At 42.7% G+C, this 19977-nt stretch overlaps 1 protein-coding gene across 1 annotated transcript; it reads right to left on the bottom strand.

The window, feature by feature from the left end:
* Positions 1 to 1967: 1967 nt before the first annotated feature.
* LOC101163477 (granzyme B(G,H)-like) lies at positions 1968 to 3269 on the bottom strand. The gene is made up of 5 exons (XM_004067827.4): positions 3167 to 3269; positions 2938 to 3091; positions 2737 to 2869; positions 2393 to 2659; positions 1968 to 2315 (listed from the first exon to the last, which is right to left on the bottom strand). Exons 1-5 carry the CDS (start codon positions 3213 to 3215, stop codon positions 2151 to 2153), a joined length of 768 nt encoding a protein of 255 aa, XP_004067875.1. The 5' UTR covers positions 3216 to 3269; the 3' UTR covers positions 1968 to 2150.
* Positions 3270 to 19977: the final 16708 nt, after the last annotated feature.

Raw genomic sequence — 19977 nt, 5'->3', positions numbered from 1 at the left:
CATGAGGGGACTGAAGCAGGTGCTTGGCCAATGAAGTTGGGTCAAAGGGAGGCGACCAGGCCATACAACACCTCTCATGGCTTGAATTAAACATTTTTTACCAATGATTACTTAAATTAGTTTGCATATGAAGAGAAAGTAAAGCTAGTAATGAAGGATTCTCCTGCAAAGAGCAGAACAGAGTTCATATTTCTCCTAAAAGTTGAAGCCTTTTTCAGTTTTCAGTCAATTGTCTGTTTTAAAAAGAGTCATTCAGGAAACTCTGTTTGACACCTGAGACACTCGGTCTCAGTCTGACTTTACATTTTTGAAATGTTTCCTTGTTTGGCTTCATGATCTCTATAATGTACTCAAAGACATTCACAGAGGAGAAATGAAAAAAGTTGCTTTCTATTTTGAAATAAAAAATTGTTTTGCAATAGTCTGAATAGACGAACATGAGTCAGAAACCACAGTTTGCAACTTGTGTCTTCGTGCACACTAAAGCTTTTGTGTGAACAAAGACAGGCAGCAAAACCACAGAGAGAGAAGATCAAAGTTAAAACACTTTGAAAGCTTCTAAGAGCCTTTTGGAGCAATAAAAATAGATGAAATGATGAGGATGGGATATATGATGGTATGATGTTGGAGTCAGATCAGTTTGTGTGAAGGAGAAAACCTGTGGATCATGATGAGCCTGGGAGGATGAAACCAACCACTAATCTGCTTTTTTTTACAATTGCATTAATGCTCCCAGACCATAGAAATATTCCGTATAGATGAGTTCACTAAGTGTTTACATTTCTTGGATAATAAATATATATAATTAAAAGTTTAATCTAATGAAAACACTGACAAAGTGTGATCTACATTAAGGTGCTTTCTTCTGTTCATATCTGCACTAAATAAAATGTAAAATGTGCTTAAAGTATTTTCACCACTAATTTTTAATTACAATTATTCTTAAATTATTTTTTGTATTTAGAAATACTTGAAGGGAAGATGTCTGTCCCAGAGAACTCTAAAGGAAACAGCAGAAATTCGACTTCTTCCAGGTTCAGGAACCATCAGATCAGAACCGAGCTTATGTTCTTCAACAAAGTTCTGCTGGTGTCCCAGCCGCTCAGCAGCACCAAAATAAGCCCCTGTGGCTTTGCCCCCCCTCCAAAAGATTATCAGTTGTCCTTCCTTTTCTGAAGGAGCTACTCACTTCCTGTTGTCTCAGATGAGCTCAGATCCAGCATTGGCCATTGGGGGGGCGGTGGGTATGGGTGCTACAAGTTCTTGTTGTCCAGGCCAGTAAAAGGTCATTGATTGGAACAGCTACATCTTAGCTTATGTCCATTAACTCATTTTCACATTGATTAAATAGTATAAATAATCAATTGACTGTGAAGGATTTTTCTCAGGATGCTGTGACAAAGAACGTTTGAAAAACACAAACATCTGCCTCAGATCTGCTGGATTTTCTGGATCATCCTGTTACTGCGTTTTACTGCTTTTTCTTTTTAAGTTGGTAAACTGTCCAGATGTATACTAGTTACTGTTTTATCATCAATGTTTCAAATTAAGTTATTTTTAAAAGCTCATTCATTCATCATCATTCATCTTCTTCCGTTTATTCCCTTTCGGGGTCACCAGAGCCTGCCACTTGTGGGCGAAGGCAGGGGGCACCCTAGACAGGTCGGCAGTCTGCCGCAGGGTTGAGTATCCACAATAACACACCCAATCACAATTTAGAGTAATCAAATGACCTATGAAGCATGTTTTTGGACAGTGGGAGGAAGCCATAGTCCCTGGAGAAAACCCACGCATGCACAGCAAACTCCACATAGGAAGGTCCCCCATTGATGTTCTGGTTCAGGTCCCCCAGTCGGGACTTGAACTGGGGGCCTTTTCTTGCTGTGAGGCAAGAGCACTAACCACTGCATCATCATGCAGCCTTTTTAAAAGCTTCTCTGCAAAAAACTCTTCCCACACATTTCCTTATTTTTATACTTTATTTTGCCCCGTCAGATTTGTCATGATTCCAGGTACAATGACAATGTAAGCTTTCTATTCTATTTTATTCTATTCCATTCTATTCTATTCTATTCTATTCTATTCTATTCTATTCTATTCTATTCTATAAAGCAGATAAAAAGGTACTCGTGAATTCATTATTATCATTATTATTTACATTTTTTCTGCTTTACAGTTTTTTTGATCCAATCAATGTATTTTGACACATCAGTGTAGACATTGGGCAGTTTGGGATAGTCGCAGTCGTGGTTGGAGTTGAACGACACAATGCCGACAGCCGTTTCGTCACACACCAGAGGGCCACCAGAGTCTCCCTGTAAACAAGAAGAAGACATTCTGTTTACAGATCTTTCAGGATCAGGAAGAAGTCAGAGATAAAAGCACAACTTACCTGACAGAATCCTTGCTTCACCTTGTATCCCCCGGCACAGACAATATTGTTTGGAAAATTGCCATTAGATTTCTTCCAAACCCTTTTACACTGATTCAGATCAATGACGGAAACCTCAACCATCCGCAGCTTTTTCATCACCTTTCCACGTGTTTCGGTTTTGCCCCATCCAGCTACTGTACACTTGGTATTCGCACTCACATTCGTTCCGCTCTTGGGCAGTTTGATTTGTTCTACTTTGTTGCTGAGCTTGACTTTCTTGGTCAGCTGGAAAAAGCCAGAACGTTTCACAGAACTTGAACTGTGAGCTGAAACTTTATGGGTAAATCATAAAAACGGCTTACTTGGAGAAGCATGATGTCGTGTCCAGATGCGGTTTTAGTATAATCTTCATGTTTGCACTTTTTGATTTTGATTCTCATTGTTTTGTTTATATTGTTCAGGTTGTTGGAACCCAACACTACGTGTGACACACGTCTGCAATTAAACAAATTTCAGTTTTTTGAAAGAAGGAATTGATCAAATCATTTCTGACAAAAACTCACGCTTTCTCTGAGTCGCAGTGAGCCGCGGTGATCACAAATTCTTCATTGTACAGAAATCCCCCACAGATGTGGTCTGTGGCATTTTGCACTGAGACCATGTAAGGCATTTTCCCGTCTGGCACCTCTATACCGTTCACAATCTCACTGCCGTCAGCTGCAGCAGCAAAAAGAAAAAATTCATGACTTTTATTTTCACACCAGTTTAAGGCTTTGATTCGATTAGTCGTACCTTTGGTCCCGAGGCAGAGCAGGAAGGAAAGGAGCATCAGGTCATGCATGGTGGCGAGGTCTGTCTAAGCGTTGTTCCTTTGAAGCTCTGCTGTTCTACTTTATATAACCTGTGCACCACAGACAATTCGGTGCACGTGGGGGGGGCAACAAGACATGATGTGACACATTAAAACTTCTGCAAGATGAAGAACAGAAAACGTTTCATGGGAAAAACAGAACGTGCCCTCAGTGCTGGAGATAAACATCTGCTGAGGCTCATTTGTTTGCTTTTTTTTCTTCTTTTTTTGCATTTTTGTTGCAAATGCATTACAGTAATAATAAAAAAAAAACATGTTGTGTCATGACTCAGCACTGACACTGTGGTCTCTGGTCAGGTTGTGGTTTTGCATCTTGACTTAATCATCATGCATCTTCACAGAGCAGGACGGGAAACAGAAACCTCACGGGGGTCTGACTTTTCAAAGAAACCGAGACACAGAAGCAAACCTTCTTGAAAAAAATGGTCACTTTAAAAGGTTCTACTTTTTATTTTCAGTACAAATCAGCTGAGGGGCCTCTCATCTTTAGGCCTCCTCAGATCTGATCCAATATTCATGTCTGAAAGTGTTGAGCATCTGTATCTCTATGCATCATTTTCCATGCGTAACTGAAAAACATGAACCTCATCTGGCTATTTATTGAATTCCGGTCTGGGTGTCTGTCCTGCAGCAGACCTGGCCTGTATCCGAATTCCCCCCCTGATCTCTAAAACACTATATAGTGGAGGAGTATCCAGTGCTCTGGATATCAAAAGTAATTTGGACACCATGCTCACTGCTTTCTGTTTAAATGCAGCATAGATTTCCCGAAGCAAAAACCAAAAGTCCCACTCTGACCATCTTCTGATCTATCTCCAAAGTTTCCAGTTGTTGTTTTTTTATTCTGATGATGCCAGATTTTAGCCAAAATCCAAAAATACGCCCGCTCTGTTGCCTTTACACCCTTTCACTTTTATGGCAGAGATGTATTCCATACAAAAACCTGTATCGTTTTCTGGGACGGAGTCTCCGTAGAGCGGCAGGAGTTCATTGGAAATTCACCTCTGAGTTGTGGCTGGGACTGTTGGCGCACGGTAAGCCCAACTATAATTCCCAACATCCATCTGTTTACATTCTCTCCTGCTAGTTTACAGCCCCTCACACCCCCAACCTTAACATTAGAAGGGGATCAAAAATGGCAACAATATCAGAGCTGTCCAGCCGTAAAGTTTAGATCCAGATTCCAGCTCAGACGAGGAAAACAAAGACGTTCATGGATCTGTTTGTCTGCAGGTGGATGCATCAGAATGGAGCGGAGAATGGAGCTTGTGGCCCTTCCCAGCTTGTTTTCTACATATCAAGTATCTTTTTAAAACGGCATTTGTTGGTCTGCTCCTTATTCACAAGGATTAAAATAAATAAATGCCCAGAAACGCAAATTTGATCATAACTTCTTTATAAATGTACTCTATCATCAGAAAAATGAACATGTTAAAAACACCAAAAACACAATTTTCCTCAGAGTAGGTCTATGCGAATCCGCTCTGTTCTGATGATGAAAATTTGGATGGTTTGAAAAAAAAATTAGATGCATTTTTTTCACATGATAAATCGTTTAAACACAAAAACATTTTGGTCAATATTCAACTACAGTGAGGTCAATAAGTATTTGATCACCCTGTGATTTAGCAAGTTCTCCCACTTAGAAAACATGGAACACATCACTGCCAGCAAGCAGCAGATGTCCTCCTAGCACCCTACCCGCCAATTTTAACCGCACCTTAGACATTTAGGGCCCCTTGGTGGGGAGGGTGAGGGGACATCACTGTGAGTAATCAGGAGATGTCCCCTTAGTGCCCTACTCGCCAATTTTAACTGCACCCCCCTTAGTACACACACCCCTCCCCCTTCAATATATACATTCCAACATAAACACACACACATGCAAACACACACCCTCTCAAACACACATACACGCACACACATTTTGCAAGGAAGGTGGGACCTGGGTCCATCTGTCCCCTCCCCCTTCCCTGGTGGGGGGTGCGGGCCCCTTGGCGGCGGCGGCCGTGTCCCCTGGGTGCTGGCTTCCTGGGCCCGGCGGTGCTCTCTCCGCGCGGTGGGGGGGTTCAGATTACACCTGAGCCGGGGGTGTTCGTGTCCCTGGGGGGTGGGTCCTGGTCCTTGCCCCTGAGCGCTGGGCCCCGCCAAACTTCCAACAGTGGCCGAGCCTGGTCGGGCCATATTTACAACACCCCTTGTGGGCCCCCTTTTTAACCGGGGTTCCCCCCTCATGGGCAGGGGCGGCGGGCCCCTGCCTTGCTCCTCCCTGGACAAACCGTGGGCCAGGTGGGTAGCTGCCTGGGGCGCGGAGCGGGTTGCTCGTACCTGGGGTTGGGGCGGGGGGATGCCCGGAACTCCTGGGTGGTGGTGGGGTGCTCGTCTGGGGCTGTGGGCATCCCTCTCCGGTGGGGCACTGCGTTGGGCTCTCCCGGCGCGGCGGGGGGGCTGCTTTCCTGGTTGGGCTGGGGCGGCGCTCTCTTTCCCTCCGTGCCTCCCTGCTCTCTGGCTCTGGGGGCCTCGCGGCGGTCCTGCTGGCCCTGGCCTGGGTGGCGTTGGGGGGATTCTGGCTGCCGCTGCTGCTGCGGCGGGGGTCTGGTTGTGGGGGTGGCTTGGCGCTCCTCCTCCTTCTTTTCACATTCCACCATCCATTTTAGAAGAACATAAACACTCACCTGAGCACAGGTGTTAGCTCACCTTTGCACTAATAGTTTGCATGATTGAATGAATGAAAGATTTCACACTTGGTTTAAGGGCATAGGTATGCGTTTGTGAACACTATCTGTTTTGTGTACATGTTGACAGGTGGACATTTTTGCAGCTAGCAGGTATGTTGATAACTTTTCAGTGTGTGTGTGGACAGGCCCCGCCCTTTGTGTACTACATTTTAACCTTACCGTAATGATAAACAACCAGTAAACCTGTCTGCTCTATGCTGCTTCATGGTCAAGACCTGCTGTTCTGCTTTTAAATAGTCCAACTCCACTCTGCTCATGATTCTAAATTAGTGGCACCTGTTTGAGGTGGTTAGCTTGCATAAAAGCACCTGTGCAGCCCACAATCAGTCAGAAGTCTAACTACCAACATGGGCAAAAGCAAAGAGCTGTCAAAAGACACAAGAGACAAAATTGTAGAACTTCACAAAGCTGGAAGTGGCTACGGGGCGTTTACCAAGCAGCTTGGTGAGAAAAGAACAACGGTTGGAGCAATTGTCAGAAAATGGAAGAGGCTAATGATGACTGTCAATGTCCCTCGGACTGGGGCCCCTCGCAAGATCTCACCTTGTGGGGCATCGATGCTGCTAAGGAAGGTGAAGAATCAGCCCAGGACTACACGGGAGAAGCTGGTCAATGACCTGAAGAGAGCTAGGACCACCGTTTCCAAGGCTACTATAAGTAATACATGAAAACATCATGGTTTAAAATAATGTATCGCACGGAAGGTTCCCCTGCTGAAGTCAGCCCATGTCAAGGCCCGTCTGAAGTTTGCCAATGACCATCTTGATGATCCAGAGGAGTCATGGGAGAAAGTCTTGTGGACAGATAAAGACAAAATAGAACTTTTTGACCTTAACTCCATTCGGCGTGTTTGGAGGAGGAAGAAGGAGGAGCATCACCCCAAGAACACCATACCTACAGTGAAGCACGGGGGTGGAAGCGTCATGCTCTGGGGATGTTTTTCTGCACAGGGGACAGGACGACTACACTGTATTAAGGAGAGGATGAACGGGCCTCTGTATTGTTAGATACAGACAGCCTGCCCGACGAGCTCAATGTTTTCTACACCCGCATTGAGACGTCCACCCCCCACAAGGAGGGACCATTATACTCTTGGACCATTACACCCTCCTCACCCCCACCAGTGGTCTCATCAGCCCAGGTAAACAAAGCCCTGAGGAGGATCAACACCCGCAAGGCGACAGGTCCGGACAACATTCCTGGACGAGCCCTCAGAGAATGTGCTAACGAACTGACAGATGTTCTCACTTCCATATTCAATCTCTCCGTTTCTCTGAGAGTCGTCCCCTCCTGCTTCAAGACCACAACCATTGTTCCCCTCCCCAAGAAGAGCCCTCCCACCTGCCTGAATGACTACAGACCAGTAGCACTCACTCCGATCATTATGAAGTGCTTTGAGAGAGTGATGCTGACCCACATTCAGAGCAGCATCCCAGACTCACTAGACCCCCTGCAGTACGCATACCGGCCCAACAGGTCCACCTCGGACGCCATTGCTGCAGCACTGCACACCTCCCTCTCACACCTGGAGAATAAAAACTCCTACATCAGGATGCTCTTTATTGACTACATTTCTGCATTCAACACGGTCGTTTCCCACAAGCTCACCCACAAACTGTTCTCCCTTGGAATACACCCCATCATCTGTGACTGGCTCCTGGACTTTCTGACTGGCAGGCCTTAGTCTGTCAGAATAGGGAACAGGACTGATAGGAGTTTTGAAACAGCAAACTGCACCTTTGCACATCCTCATTGTTGCTAATGTTATTGTCACTTTTGCACATTTGCACTTTTAGAACTGCCACTCAACATCTTGTGATTTTGTGTGTATGATGTGTGTGAATTGTTTCTCTATATTTTTTGGCATTTGGAGCAGACAGCAAAGAAATAATTTCATTGTGCAGGGAAACATGTTTCTTTACTGTGCATATGACAATAAACCCTTTGAATCTTGAATCTGAATATTGGGCAAAAACCTCCTTACCTCAGTCAGAGCGTTGAAGATGGGTCGTGGCTGGGTCTTTCAGCATGACAATGACCCGAAGCACACAGCAAAGAAAACCAAGGAGTGGCTCCGTAAGAAGCACATCAAGGTTCTGGAGTGGCCTAGCCAGTCTCCAGACCTAAATCCAATAGAGAATCTTTGGAGGGAGCTGAAACTCCGTGTTGTTCAGCGACAGCCCCGAACCCTGACAGATCTAGAAACGATCTGTATGGAGGAGTTGGCCAAAATCCCTGCTGCTGTTTGTAGAAACCTAGTGAAGAACTACAGGAACCGTTTGACATCTGTAATTGTTAACAAAGGCTTCTGTACCAAATATTAAAGCTGTTTAACTCAAGTGTTCAAATACTTATTTGTCACAGTAATATACAAATAAATTGTTTAAAAATATCATACAATGTGATTTCTGAATGTTTCTTCAGATTCTGTCTCTCACTGTGGAAACGCACCTATGATGAAAATTTTAGACTCCTCCATGTTTTCTAAGAGGGAGAACTTGCTAAATCACAGGGTGATCAAATACTTATTGACCTCACTGTATCTACTGAGCATCGATGCACATTAGTTTTCCACAGAGACTTCTGGGAAATTTCTAGGACACTGGATTTGGAATTGTCAATTCAGACTTCTCCTAACTGCTTGAGCATCATTGGGAAACGCAAAGAACAAATCAAAAACCTAGATCAATCAGCAAAGAATGACAGCTAAGCAGTTTTTTTTTTCACCAGTATTTTGCCAACAAAGAGAAAATAGGGATAGTGAAACATGGACATGAGTGATGGGACTAATAAATGACAACTTAGAGAGTCTGGCTTTGTCAGCAACAGGAGTGAAAACAGAAATTCTACACAAAAAACAGCAAGCTAAAACTAATTCAAAACATAACTAGACAAAAGAGAAGGTCAACACTAGGCAAAAAAACAAAGGGAATAAGAGGGGCAACGCCAGGCAGAACCGGGGAGATGAGCTTTGGTCAGCAGGGACAGGCTGAGACGGACATATACTACCCTGGAATGTCTGCTGCCACTGGTCCAAGGAAGTCCAAGCCTTTATATATGTTGCCCCTCCCAGCCTGGTAATTGGGTGATGTGAATGGAGGGAGGAGAGGGGATATCCCTACAGGAGACAGCAGGGGGAGGTGAAGAGGAACCTTCTGCAGTGGAGCAAAAACAGACCCTGACATACACAAACACACCAGGTCAGGGGGTCTTAACACCTCCTTACTTCTCATAGGGAAGCTACTTGAGGAAAGATTGTTCTAATCTACAAAGTTTGTAGAATTTTAATGCTGTTAGCGTGGCGAGCTCGCAAAAGTAGTGTTTCCCTTCTGCAGACACAGCTTTTACCGAAATATTGTCAAATTTAATGCATTAATCTTTTGCTTATTCTGAATGAAACTATATAATTTATGATATGAACATATTAGGAATGTGGGTGTAGTAGCCTTAATGGCAGAGATGACCTCTTTGCATTGATTTTGTTATTTTGTTTACTGCCAGTAGGAGGAGCCAAGGTTTTGCTCTGTCGTGCACTGGTTGTTCATCCAAACAGCAGAAGGAGTCAGGCTAAATTTTGGAATGGAGTCAAACAGTTTTTGACCTCGCTAAGTTCTTTTTGTTAATTTATATATTTTCTTTATAATTCGTTTTTTTCCCTAAATTCATTGTGGATTATTGTTCATTTTTCAATCTGAAGAATAGTAATTAAAGATTTTTCTCTTTTACTTTTGGAATGAGGATTTTTATTGGATCGTTGAATTGAGGGGAAATCTGAAGGGGCGTCAAAACGGAGGACTTAACAATGGAACCATACATTTTAGTAAAAGAAACTGGGCTCTTTATTGCTGTACTGGATAACCAAACTGACATTGGACAAGAAAAGAAATTTCTTGCAGTGCGGAAGACACAAGAAAACATAGACCTCATAGTCCCTTACCACCCAAATAGAACACTTCGCTCGCAAAATGCTATGGAGAGAAAACCAACAGAAAAGCTGCCATTTTTGATTTTTTATTTCTTTTATGAATTTGTCTTTTTGCAGCTCTCCCTAGTAATCGGAGAGGTAGCATGAAGGGATCTAAGCAGCTGCTTGGCCAATGAAGGTGGGTCAAAGGGAGGCGGCGAGGGCGAATGGCCCCTGCAGGTCATACAACACCTCTCATGGCTTGAATTTAAAAGATTTTATGAATGATTACCTAAATTAGTTTGCGTATGAAGAGAAAAGTAAAGCTAGTAATGAACGACTTTCCTGCAAAGAGCAGAACAGAGTTCATACTTCTTCTAAATGTTGAAGCCTTTTTCAGTTTTCAGTCAATTGTCTGTTTTAAAAAGAGTCATTCAGGAAACTCTGTTTGACACCTAAGACACTCGGTTTCAGTCTGACTTTACATTTTTGAAATGTTTCCTTGTTTGACTTCATGATCTCTATAATGTACTCAAAGAGAAATGCAAAGAGAAATACAAAGCAGAAATGCAAAAAATTGTTTTCTAATTTGAAATAAAAAATTGTTTTAGTCTGAATAGACGAACATGAGTCAGAAACCACAGTTTGCAACTTGTGTCTTCGTGCACACTAAAGCTTTTGTGTGAACGAGGACAGCCAGCAAAACCACAGAGAGAGAAGATCAAAGTTAAAACACTTTGAAAGCTTCTAAGAGCCTTTTGGAGCAATAAAAATAGATGAAATGATGAGGATGGGATATATGATGGTATGATGTTGGAGTCAGATCAGTTTGTGTGAAGGAGAAGACCTGTGGATCTTCTCCTTCACAGATCCTCCCTGTGAGCCTGGGAGGATGAAACCAACCACAGTAATCTGCTATTTTTTTAAATGCAATAATGTGCCTTATGCTTCCTATAATGTGTTCACTAAGTGTTTACATTTCGTGAATATTAAATATATAGAATGACAGTTTAATCTAATTACGTATTTCTGCTCCAGGATGACCACAACACATTTTTAACAAATACTCAGATGTGATGACGTGAAAAGTGGAAGGTTAAAGGAAAGATACAATGAAGAGGAAGGGTAAAGATAAATGTAAAGTCAATAACAGCATACATTAATGAAAAAAGTAAAAATGAAGAAAAAAGAACATTTTTTTGTGTTTGAGTAATTGGATAAATTGTCACTTGTTAAACCTTCATTGACCGTTAGAGGGAGCCATTGGCTCATTGGCAAAATCTCTAAAAAAGTCCACAGAAATGTTTAAATATAATTTGAAAGGATGATTGTGAGCGAGGACAGCATTGCTTTAGCAAAGACAAGAATCTGTTCAAAATCACAAAGTTCTACATTCAAAGACCGTCATCGCATGTTTGTTAACAGGGTTAAGCATTAATAAATCTGAAAGAGCAGAATTATCCAAGTAATTCAATTCAATTTTTGGTAAATTTCTTTTTGTCAAACACAAATAAAAAAATAAACATAAGAGTTTAAAATAGACTGATGAAACAAGACAGTGTGCTTGGAAAGAAGTGGTTTGAAGAGAAATCTTGTGTGATCCCGCCCCTTTTTTACAACACCTGATGATCTGTTTGTTTCTATTTACGGTTTTGTGTATGTAATACATTCACATTATATTCTGGATAGCACCTACGCAGACGTGACCTTTTTGTATTTATTGATCATTTCTTGCTTTGTACAATTCCATCAGTGACATCATAGGTTTTTTTGAATGCACATAAACTTTTGTTTTGTTTGAAACTTCGTCCAGTCCGTTCCATAGATCCACACCACAAACTGATAAGCACATTTTCTTTTTCTTTTTTTTTTAACGAATGCACTGCTTTTTGAAGATCAGCTGATTTCTTAAATTGTAACTCCCTTCTCTGTCCTTGAACATTTGTTGTAAGTTTATTGGTGGCAAGTTATTTCTGGCTCTATACATGTGTGCTGTTCTAAGTTTCACTAGTTCCTATCATTTCAATAAACCCAACTTTACAAATAGTGCATTTGCATGCGTCACATGATCCACAACATGGACTATTCAAAAAGCTTTTCTTGGTAAGATATACAAACAACGTAGTTTTGTTTTATAAGTATTTCCCCAAACTTTTACACTGTACTGTGAATATGCTAATATTATGGAGGAATATATTAATAACCGCGAAAAGCTTAGGCCGCTGGTATGATGCTTCCCTCAAAGACAAAGAACAAGTAGAGCAGCTCAGAAAGGACATAGCTGGTGGCCTAGAGAACATCAACAGAACCCTGCTCCCTGGCAAACTGAAGCTTTGGTGCATGAAGTATGGTTTACTCCCACGACTTCTCTGGCCATTAACCCTGTATGAAGTGCCACTGTCAAAAGTGGAAAAGTTGGAGAGGCTGATCAATGCCTATGCCAGAAAGTGGCTTGGCCTTCCCAGGTGCCTCAGTACCATTTTACTCTATGGCAGGGGGATGTTAGAACTACCTATATCCAGTTTGGTAGAGGAGTACAAGTGTGCCAAGGTCAGGTTGGAGATGACACTCCAAGATACCTGTGACTCACTGGTTGTCCGAGCAGCTCCCATCCTGGCCACTGGGAGGAAGTGGGCCCCCAAGGCAGCAACTGATCTGGCCAAGGCAGCACTTAGACACAAAGACATTGTGGGATGCGTGCAGGAGGGGAGGAGTGGTCTTGGTCTCTCATCTAGCGCACCTTCCTGGAGGAAGGCCAACCCAGCTGAGAGGCGTCGACTGGTGGTCCAAGAGATACGCCGGGAAGAGGAGGCAGCAAGGTGTGCTCAAGCCGTGGCCCAGGCAAAGCAAGGTCAGTGGATGGGATGGGAAGGAGTGGAGAAGAGGAAGTTCTCCTGGAAAGACCTGTGGGAGATGGAAGCATCCAGGGCAAGTTTTATAATTAGGGCTACCTATGATGTCTTGCCTTCTCCTGCAAACCTAAAACAGTGGTATGGCGAAGACCCCTCATGCCCCTTATGTCAAAGCCCAGCAACATTGAAGCACATCTTGGTGGGATGCAAGACCAGCCTCATTCAAGGCCGTTACACCTGGCGACCCAATGTGGTTCTAAGGTGTCTGGCAACAGTGCTGGAAAAACAGAGAACAAGCGTGAACGCCCTTCCTCAGGCAACATCTCATCGGCAGCTAATACCCTTCCTCCGAGAGGGTCAGGCCACCTTCAACACCACCAGTGCAGCTGACATAGGACAGCTGGGTAGAGCACGGGACTGGAAAATGCTGGCGGACCTGGACAGAAAACTCTGCTTTCCACGGGAGGTTGCATCCACCAACCTTCGACCACACCTTGTACTGTGGTCATCCACACTCAAGCTCGTATACATCATAGAGCTCACAGTACCCTGGGAGAGTGCAATAGAGGAGGCTTATGAAAGAAAGATGCTGAGGTACGTCGAACTTGCAGCAGACGCCAAAGAGCAAGGCTGGAGCGTGAAGGTACGCCCAGTGGAAGTAGGCTGCAGGGGTTTTGTGGCCACCTCAACACCCAGGCTACTCAGGGAGATGGAAGTGCGAGGGAAGGCTCAAAGGCAGGCAATTAAAGACCTCTCCCAGGCAGCTGAGAAGGGAAGTCAGTGGCTATGGATCAGGAGGAAGGACCTGACCTGGGCCTCCAAATGTCTGGTGACTGATGGGGGTGAACCTGGGACACTGGGATTCACTGCTGGACCCTCTGGAGGTGTCGTGGGCTTATCAGCGAAACACTGAGGAAGGAGGGCGCCCACTTGAAAACCCAAGTGACGTCACCATTCATCTGCTTGACACAGTGTCTCATCGGTGCCTTAGTAATTATTCAGGGATAACAACATCTAGTCCTATAAAACAGACATAAACATGCTTTGTGAGTGAGTGTATGATGCCTTTTTCCCAACACTGCTCTGACTTGCTTTATTTGTGGCTTCCAGCTTATTTTATCTATTTTATCGTCCATAATTACTCAAAGGAACTCAATTTCATTCACTCTTTCCAAAACATGATTATCAATAGCAACTTTTATTTCTAAATCTGCAGGAGCGTGGCGATTTCCAAAAATCATGAATTCAGCTGTTAACACTGTGTGAGAGTTTATTTCTGTGTATTAGTTTCCCTAATTCTGTATTTACTAGTTTTACTACTTCCTTGAGATTCTCCCCTGTACATACTATACTTGTATCAACGGCATATGAAAGGAATTGCGTGTATTTGACACCATTTGTATGTCATTAATGTATAGGATGAACAGTGTTTGGCCTAATATGGACAGACCCTTATGGAACTCCACAGCTAAAATTGTATGATTTAGAATCTTCCAGTTATACAAAGTGTTGCCCTTTTTAATGTGACTGTTCTGTATAGCTTTCACAAAGGATTCCTATGCGTCTCAAGCAAATAAAGCCTGATGGGGGTGTCCTTTTTAGCTGTAAAATATTAATTTATTTCGTCAATTGAGAATCATTTTTCTTTCCCCCCCATATTAATATTTGTGTCTTTTCATATTTATTTATATTTAACCACACCGCCACCAACAACTCCCAGGCTTCTTGATGAGGTGTTAGGTGTAAAGCGGGAGACTGGTTATGCTCCAACATGGACTGGTACCGTTGGAACCCCGTCTCCCAACCCCCACCTGAGCACAACACATGATGTCATGCCGTGCTGTGCAGCAGAAGTGCTGTGGAATGCACCAGCCCCTCGAGTCCATACAGCCAGGGAGGAGCTAGGATAGATATTATCCCAATTCGCAGAACAGAGCCCCAACTCCAAGCAACCAGGCCCCCAATGGGACCTTTTGGTCCCATTTGAAGAAAGACCCATCAGACAATACCCACCAAGCACCCCCACCCCCAAGTAATCCACCCTCATCCCCCTTCAGCCCAAGCAGGCCAATCAGGACTGCCCCAACCCACCCAGGCCAGGCACACCCTGAGCAGCCGGGGCACAGGGCAAACCTGGAAGATGAGACGGGGGTGTCTCATCTCTAGCAGTGTCCCCTGCCCAGCCTGCATACCCCCCATCACCAACCCAGAGACCCTAGAGACACAACACCCACCCCATGATTTGAGTTCTGTTTCCTGTTTTATTTTGAAGGTTTCCTGTATGTATTAGTTTTGAGTTTTACCTCCCTGGTTCCAATCTCTCCTGATCGTTTTCATCTGTGTCTTGTCAGTTTTGTTTGTATTTAAGTCTTGTCTCTGCCTTCCTCTTGTGCTGGTCCATACCATCATTTTTAGTAATGCAAAGGGCAGTAAAGACTTCTTTCTTCCCTCTATATTGATGGCCCTCATATCACCAAGTGCACGGAGAAATGGAGAAGCTGTGATAGGAATGTCAAACGAGGTTGACAGATCTACACACACCTTCTGCCAAAACTTTGAGACGTATGCAGATATGTGGAGAGCCACAGTGCATGCATATAATCATCCGGGATATTACTATTTCAAAACGCCCAAATGTCTGATTCTCTGAGGCCAATCTCCAACATCCTTTTCGCGTGTGACTGAGTCCTATGAAGAGTTTTAAACTGAATCAACTGTACATTGGGACTTTCAGTTTGTCTAAAAGTGTTTAAGCAAATCTGTGACCAAAAAGAGTCGTCTAAATGAATACCCATGATTGAATCCCACTTCTCTGTTGGAAATGCGTGTCTGTGTATGCATGTCTTAGTGTTTTCGTGCATTTATTTGTTTCATATGTGTCTGTCTTAATGTTTTTGGTGCTTTATAATAAGAGTCCTTGATAAGCTATGCAGACAAATGAATCCATGTATGTCTTTGTTCTCCTCTGAGAACTTGTGCACCAAAAATCTGCATCTATGTGTAAAAATCTTGTGCTGTAAAGTTTGACAAACAAAATCACAACTGACAAATTGCCATTTGCATGTGTTCATTTAGCATTACAACCTCAAATCTGTGATTACAACTGCTCAAATCTGCTGCCGCAAATCACGAGCACCACAACTGCACTCGGCCTTTTGACAAATTTGTTTTCAAAACTGATCTGGGCCACACAGCCTAAATAAGCTGGCCCCCACTTCCAATGGAAGCCTTGCATCTGCAAATTGCATTAAAAAGTGATAATGCACACTTCAAAGGCCATTAACTGGCTTATACCATAGTCACTTACAAAAGAAACCACTTTTAGTCCTTAATTCTTGTTTGTTTCAAATTTGGATCATTTTTTTTCACATAAAGCAGACTATTTGTTACGTGATGCGGCGCCTTGTCATGGTAACGTGACAAGACGCCGCATAAACCCCAATCTGCCAAGATAGGCAAAGAAAATGGTATCCCACAATTCCTTGCGCTGCCCTATGACGTCATGACGCATTGACAGCTTCACACCAGTTACAAGAGACACCAATTTAATTGCATTTAGTTGATTGAAAGTAAAATAACTATGTCAGACAACTATGTGTTATTCTTAAATTGAATGAACTCCCAAAAATGATTTATTTTCACCAGACTAAATAATTTAGTTAGATCAATGTAAAAAAGTTTATCTTTCCAACTACAGCCCAAATACTCTTTTTAGAGTGTAACTTACACAAAAAATCTATGATTGCCTAATGTTAATAGTTCTCACAGTTTTTTGTCACCCTCTTGTGGTCACATGTAGAACAACAGATAATTTGCATTGAAGCTGAAGGAGCAATTGGTAAGTAAAAATTCTAAATATATTTTACCAATATTTAAACTACAGCCTTAATTTGTAGCCTAGATTATAATCTGTTTGTTTGAATTAGAGATGAGCATATTAATGTCATTTTTGTGGCTTATGAACCTGAATTATTTTGATGAAATATTCCATTATTGAAGTATTCCATTGACTCCATCTGAATACTGATGCAGAGTGTTGGGAACCATATGTAACAACCATCTATTTATTCTTGTGCTCATTACATTTTTTAGGGTGCTTAGATTCTTTAAATTGATATATTTACACTACATATTCGACTCTTTATTATTTAGTTTGTTTATATGCAACACCAGAAAACCAAAACAACAGAAGAAACCCATGTCGTGTATTAATCCTCAGTCTCTCAAAACATTTGTCTTCATCAACAAATACTGAAGACAAAGACATCCCACACCAGTCAGGCGTAAAGTCCTCATTAGACAACATCCAAAGACAGCTGCTGTCAAAAGACAGAAATGTGCCCACGGTCTGGATCATTGGGTCGAGTTACTACATCACTGGGGCAGAATATACAGCTAATCAATGCTTTGGAGATAACTTTGGTGTCAACGCAAAAATTAGTTGGATCGGAAAAGTAAACATGCGCTGGAGGGATGTTTTTAAGCATTTTTAGAGCGAGTTGTCCCAACAAAGGAGTTCCCCAGACCTTTTGGTTCTCCACGTTGGCAGCAACGACCTGGGAAACACAAATGTGTCAGATCTTGTCTGTAAAATGGTCAAGGACTTGACACACCCCCATCAAGCTTTCCCAAAATGAAAATAATTTATTCCTGCATAACTCCAAGGTTATGGGGGACATTTGATCTGATTAAAATAAATGACGACAGGATGACAGTGAAGAAAAGTATTCAGTACAGCGCTGAATTATTCAATTGTGCTGTGGTGTGATGGAGCATCCAAAACTGACACCATTTGAAAGTCATCTGTTCAAACCAGGTGGAACACACTTCACCTCAAAAGGATTTGAAGTGTTTGTAAGCTCCATCCGTGATGACTATGAGAAAACTCTCCACCAGACATTGTCAAAAGGCCAAAATCACTAGCCTCAGTCATGTCTTTGTGTCCCTTCCGCATCTGGCCCTATCCAGCCTGACAACCCAAAGCCTAATTTGAAAAGAAAAGTCAGTTCAGATTCCAGTTCAGAGGAGCTCTCACAGAGCAGAGTCAGCACACATTTGTCCCCAACCAAAAAGCAGAAAGTCATCTGTGAAAATGACAGCCAGGGTAGGCAGCACACACCAGATTTTAAAAGCCTTTTTGCTAGTCTACCGACATTTGAGACACAAATCCAGCCTGAGAAGAGGGAAGAGGACACATCAAGCTCCCCTGACCTCAGCTTTTCAACGAACAGCTCACCAATGGAAACACACAAAGTCACGGTACGGCCTGGTGTCTGGATCGTTGGGTCTAGTTATATTTCACAGGCACAGCCTGCAGCTAAACATCTTTTTTGACAACACTTGGATCTTGACTCTAATGTTAAGTGGATTGAAATTAGAGACATGGGGCTGGAGGGAAGTTGTTGATAACCTTCATCACACATACTCCAAAGAAGATCCCCTTGAAGTTTTCCTTATCCACGCTGGAGGAAAAGAATTGGGGCGAATGCCTCCAATACAGAACGCAAATCAAATGTTACAAGTCCTGAGGCTTCTGAGACAAACGTACCCTCAAATGAGAATAGTTTTGTACCTCATCCTTCCAAGAAAAAGCTGAAAATTAGATAATCCTTTTCAGATGGATAAAAGATGGACATTATCAATGACATCATGAAGGGTTATACCGACCTGTTCAACATAGTGGTTGAGCATCGAGAGTTGTCACCTGATGATGAGAAAATGTATAGACTTGATGGAGTAACTTAAAATCAAATCTTTCTAAACAACATCTGCACTGACATCCTGAAATGCCTCCAAGAACAAGATGAATGGATGACTTTTTCTCTTGACAGACCTTTTAATGTGCAGGATTTTTTTAATTGGCTGAAATGATTGACAACAAGTACCAAAGAATCTTGGATGATGAGCTACCCCAAATTCAGTTTTTCTCTTGACGGTTGATACATTTTGAATTGAGGACACATGCGTTTGGATGAAAACAGATTTAAACTTTAGTGATGCATGCACAGTTTTCTCCGAGTGCTTTGGTTTCTCCCACAATCCTAAAAAACATGCCATTGGTCAATCAGGGTTTTTAAAGTGTCATCTGTTGTTGTTCGTCTAAAAATGTGTCAAAGACAAAGAACACCACCAAACCTCAAGGAAGGAAGAAGATGGCTTTCAACATTTGAAATGCTTGGTTCTGCCATTCTGTCTAGCTGACGCCCCCACGGTCTTTTAAGTCATGATGAACAACGTTCTTCATGGCTTTTTGCACCGCTTTGTTTTTGTATACCCCTTGTGCTATCCTAGGCACTTTAACATTGGGAGTTGGGTCATCTAGACCCACTAGACAGTGCTCTGAACCTTTTTCCTTCAATGATTTGTGATCTTCACTGGTGTCCATGGATTACATGAAATCTTTCCACCTTTATCCACCTTTGTCACGGTAGGGAGAACACGTCAATGTAAGGATGGGGTCATAGGATAGCACAAGGGATACCTTGATCTTGATTTTCTCCAGAAATTACTACATTCAGGACTACAGTCATCATGTCTGATTTGTTTTGCAGCTTTTGCTGGAGAACTGTTAAAGCAGAAAAATGTGAGCTCCACATCACCTTTCTTGGATACATTTTGGTCTCTGAAACATTCAGTTCCCTCAAAAACAACTTCTCTACTGCACCAATTCTGACCCGAGCTGACCCTGAAAAGCCATTTGATGTAGAAGTGGATGCATCAGACTCTGCTGTGGGTTTTGTGCTCTCATAATTTTCTGACTTTAACAACAGTCACGTGCTTTCTTCTCCACCAAACTGACCTCATCTGTAAAAACTACAACAAAAGGGACAAGGAGCTACTAGCCATTAAACTGGTGTTTGAAGAAAGGAGGATTTGGCTCTAGGTGCAGTACACCCATTCAAAATTTAAACTGATCATAAGAACTTCTATCACCTGAAAGACAGCAAATGCCTAAACCCCCGGCACACAGGAGGGTCTTTGTTTCTCTACCGCCTCACGTTCACTGTTTCCTTCAGAACTGGAAACAAGAACCAGAAATCTGAAACTGTCTCTCAACAATATTCCTTGGACTCTGACTTACTTTGAACCAGAACCCATCCTGCCTCTCCCCTGTATCATTGCTGCGTCACCTGGGTCACGGAATCAGTGGTGAGAGAAGTTCAAAGTCAAAAACCACTGAACCCAAAGACCAACGCTGACTTCCAAAAGCTACAAGCTCCCTGCAGGTGACCTCTGCA

The sequence above is a fragment of the Oryzias latipes genome, chromosome 4, assembly GCF_002234675.1.
Source record: "Oryzias latipes chromosome 4, ASM223467v1".
Lineage (NCBI taxonomy): Eukaryota > Metazoa > Chordata > Actinopteri > Beloniformes > Adrianichthyidae > Oryzias > Oryzias latipes.
This window is presented reverse-complemented; position numbering and strand designations above follow the sequence as displayed.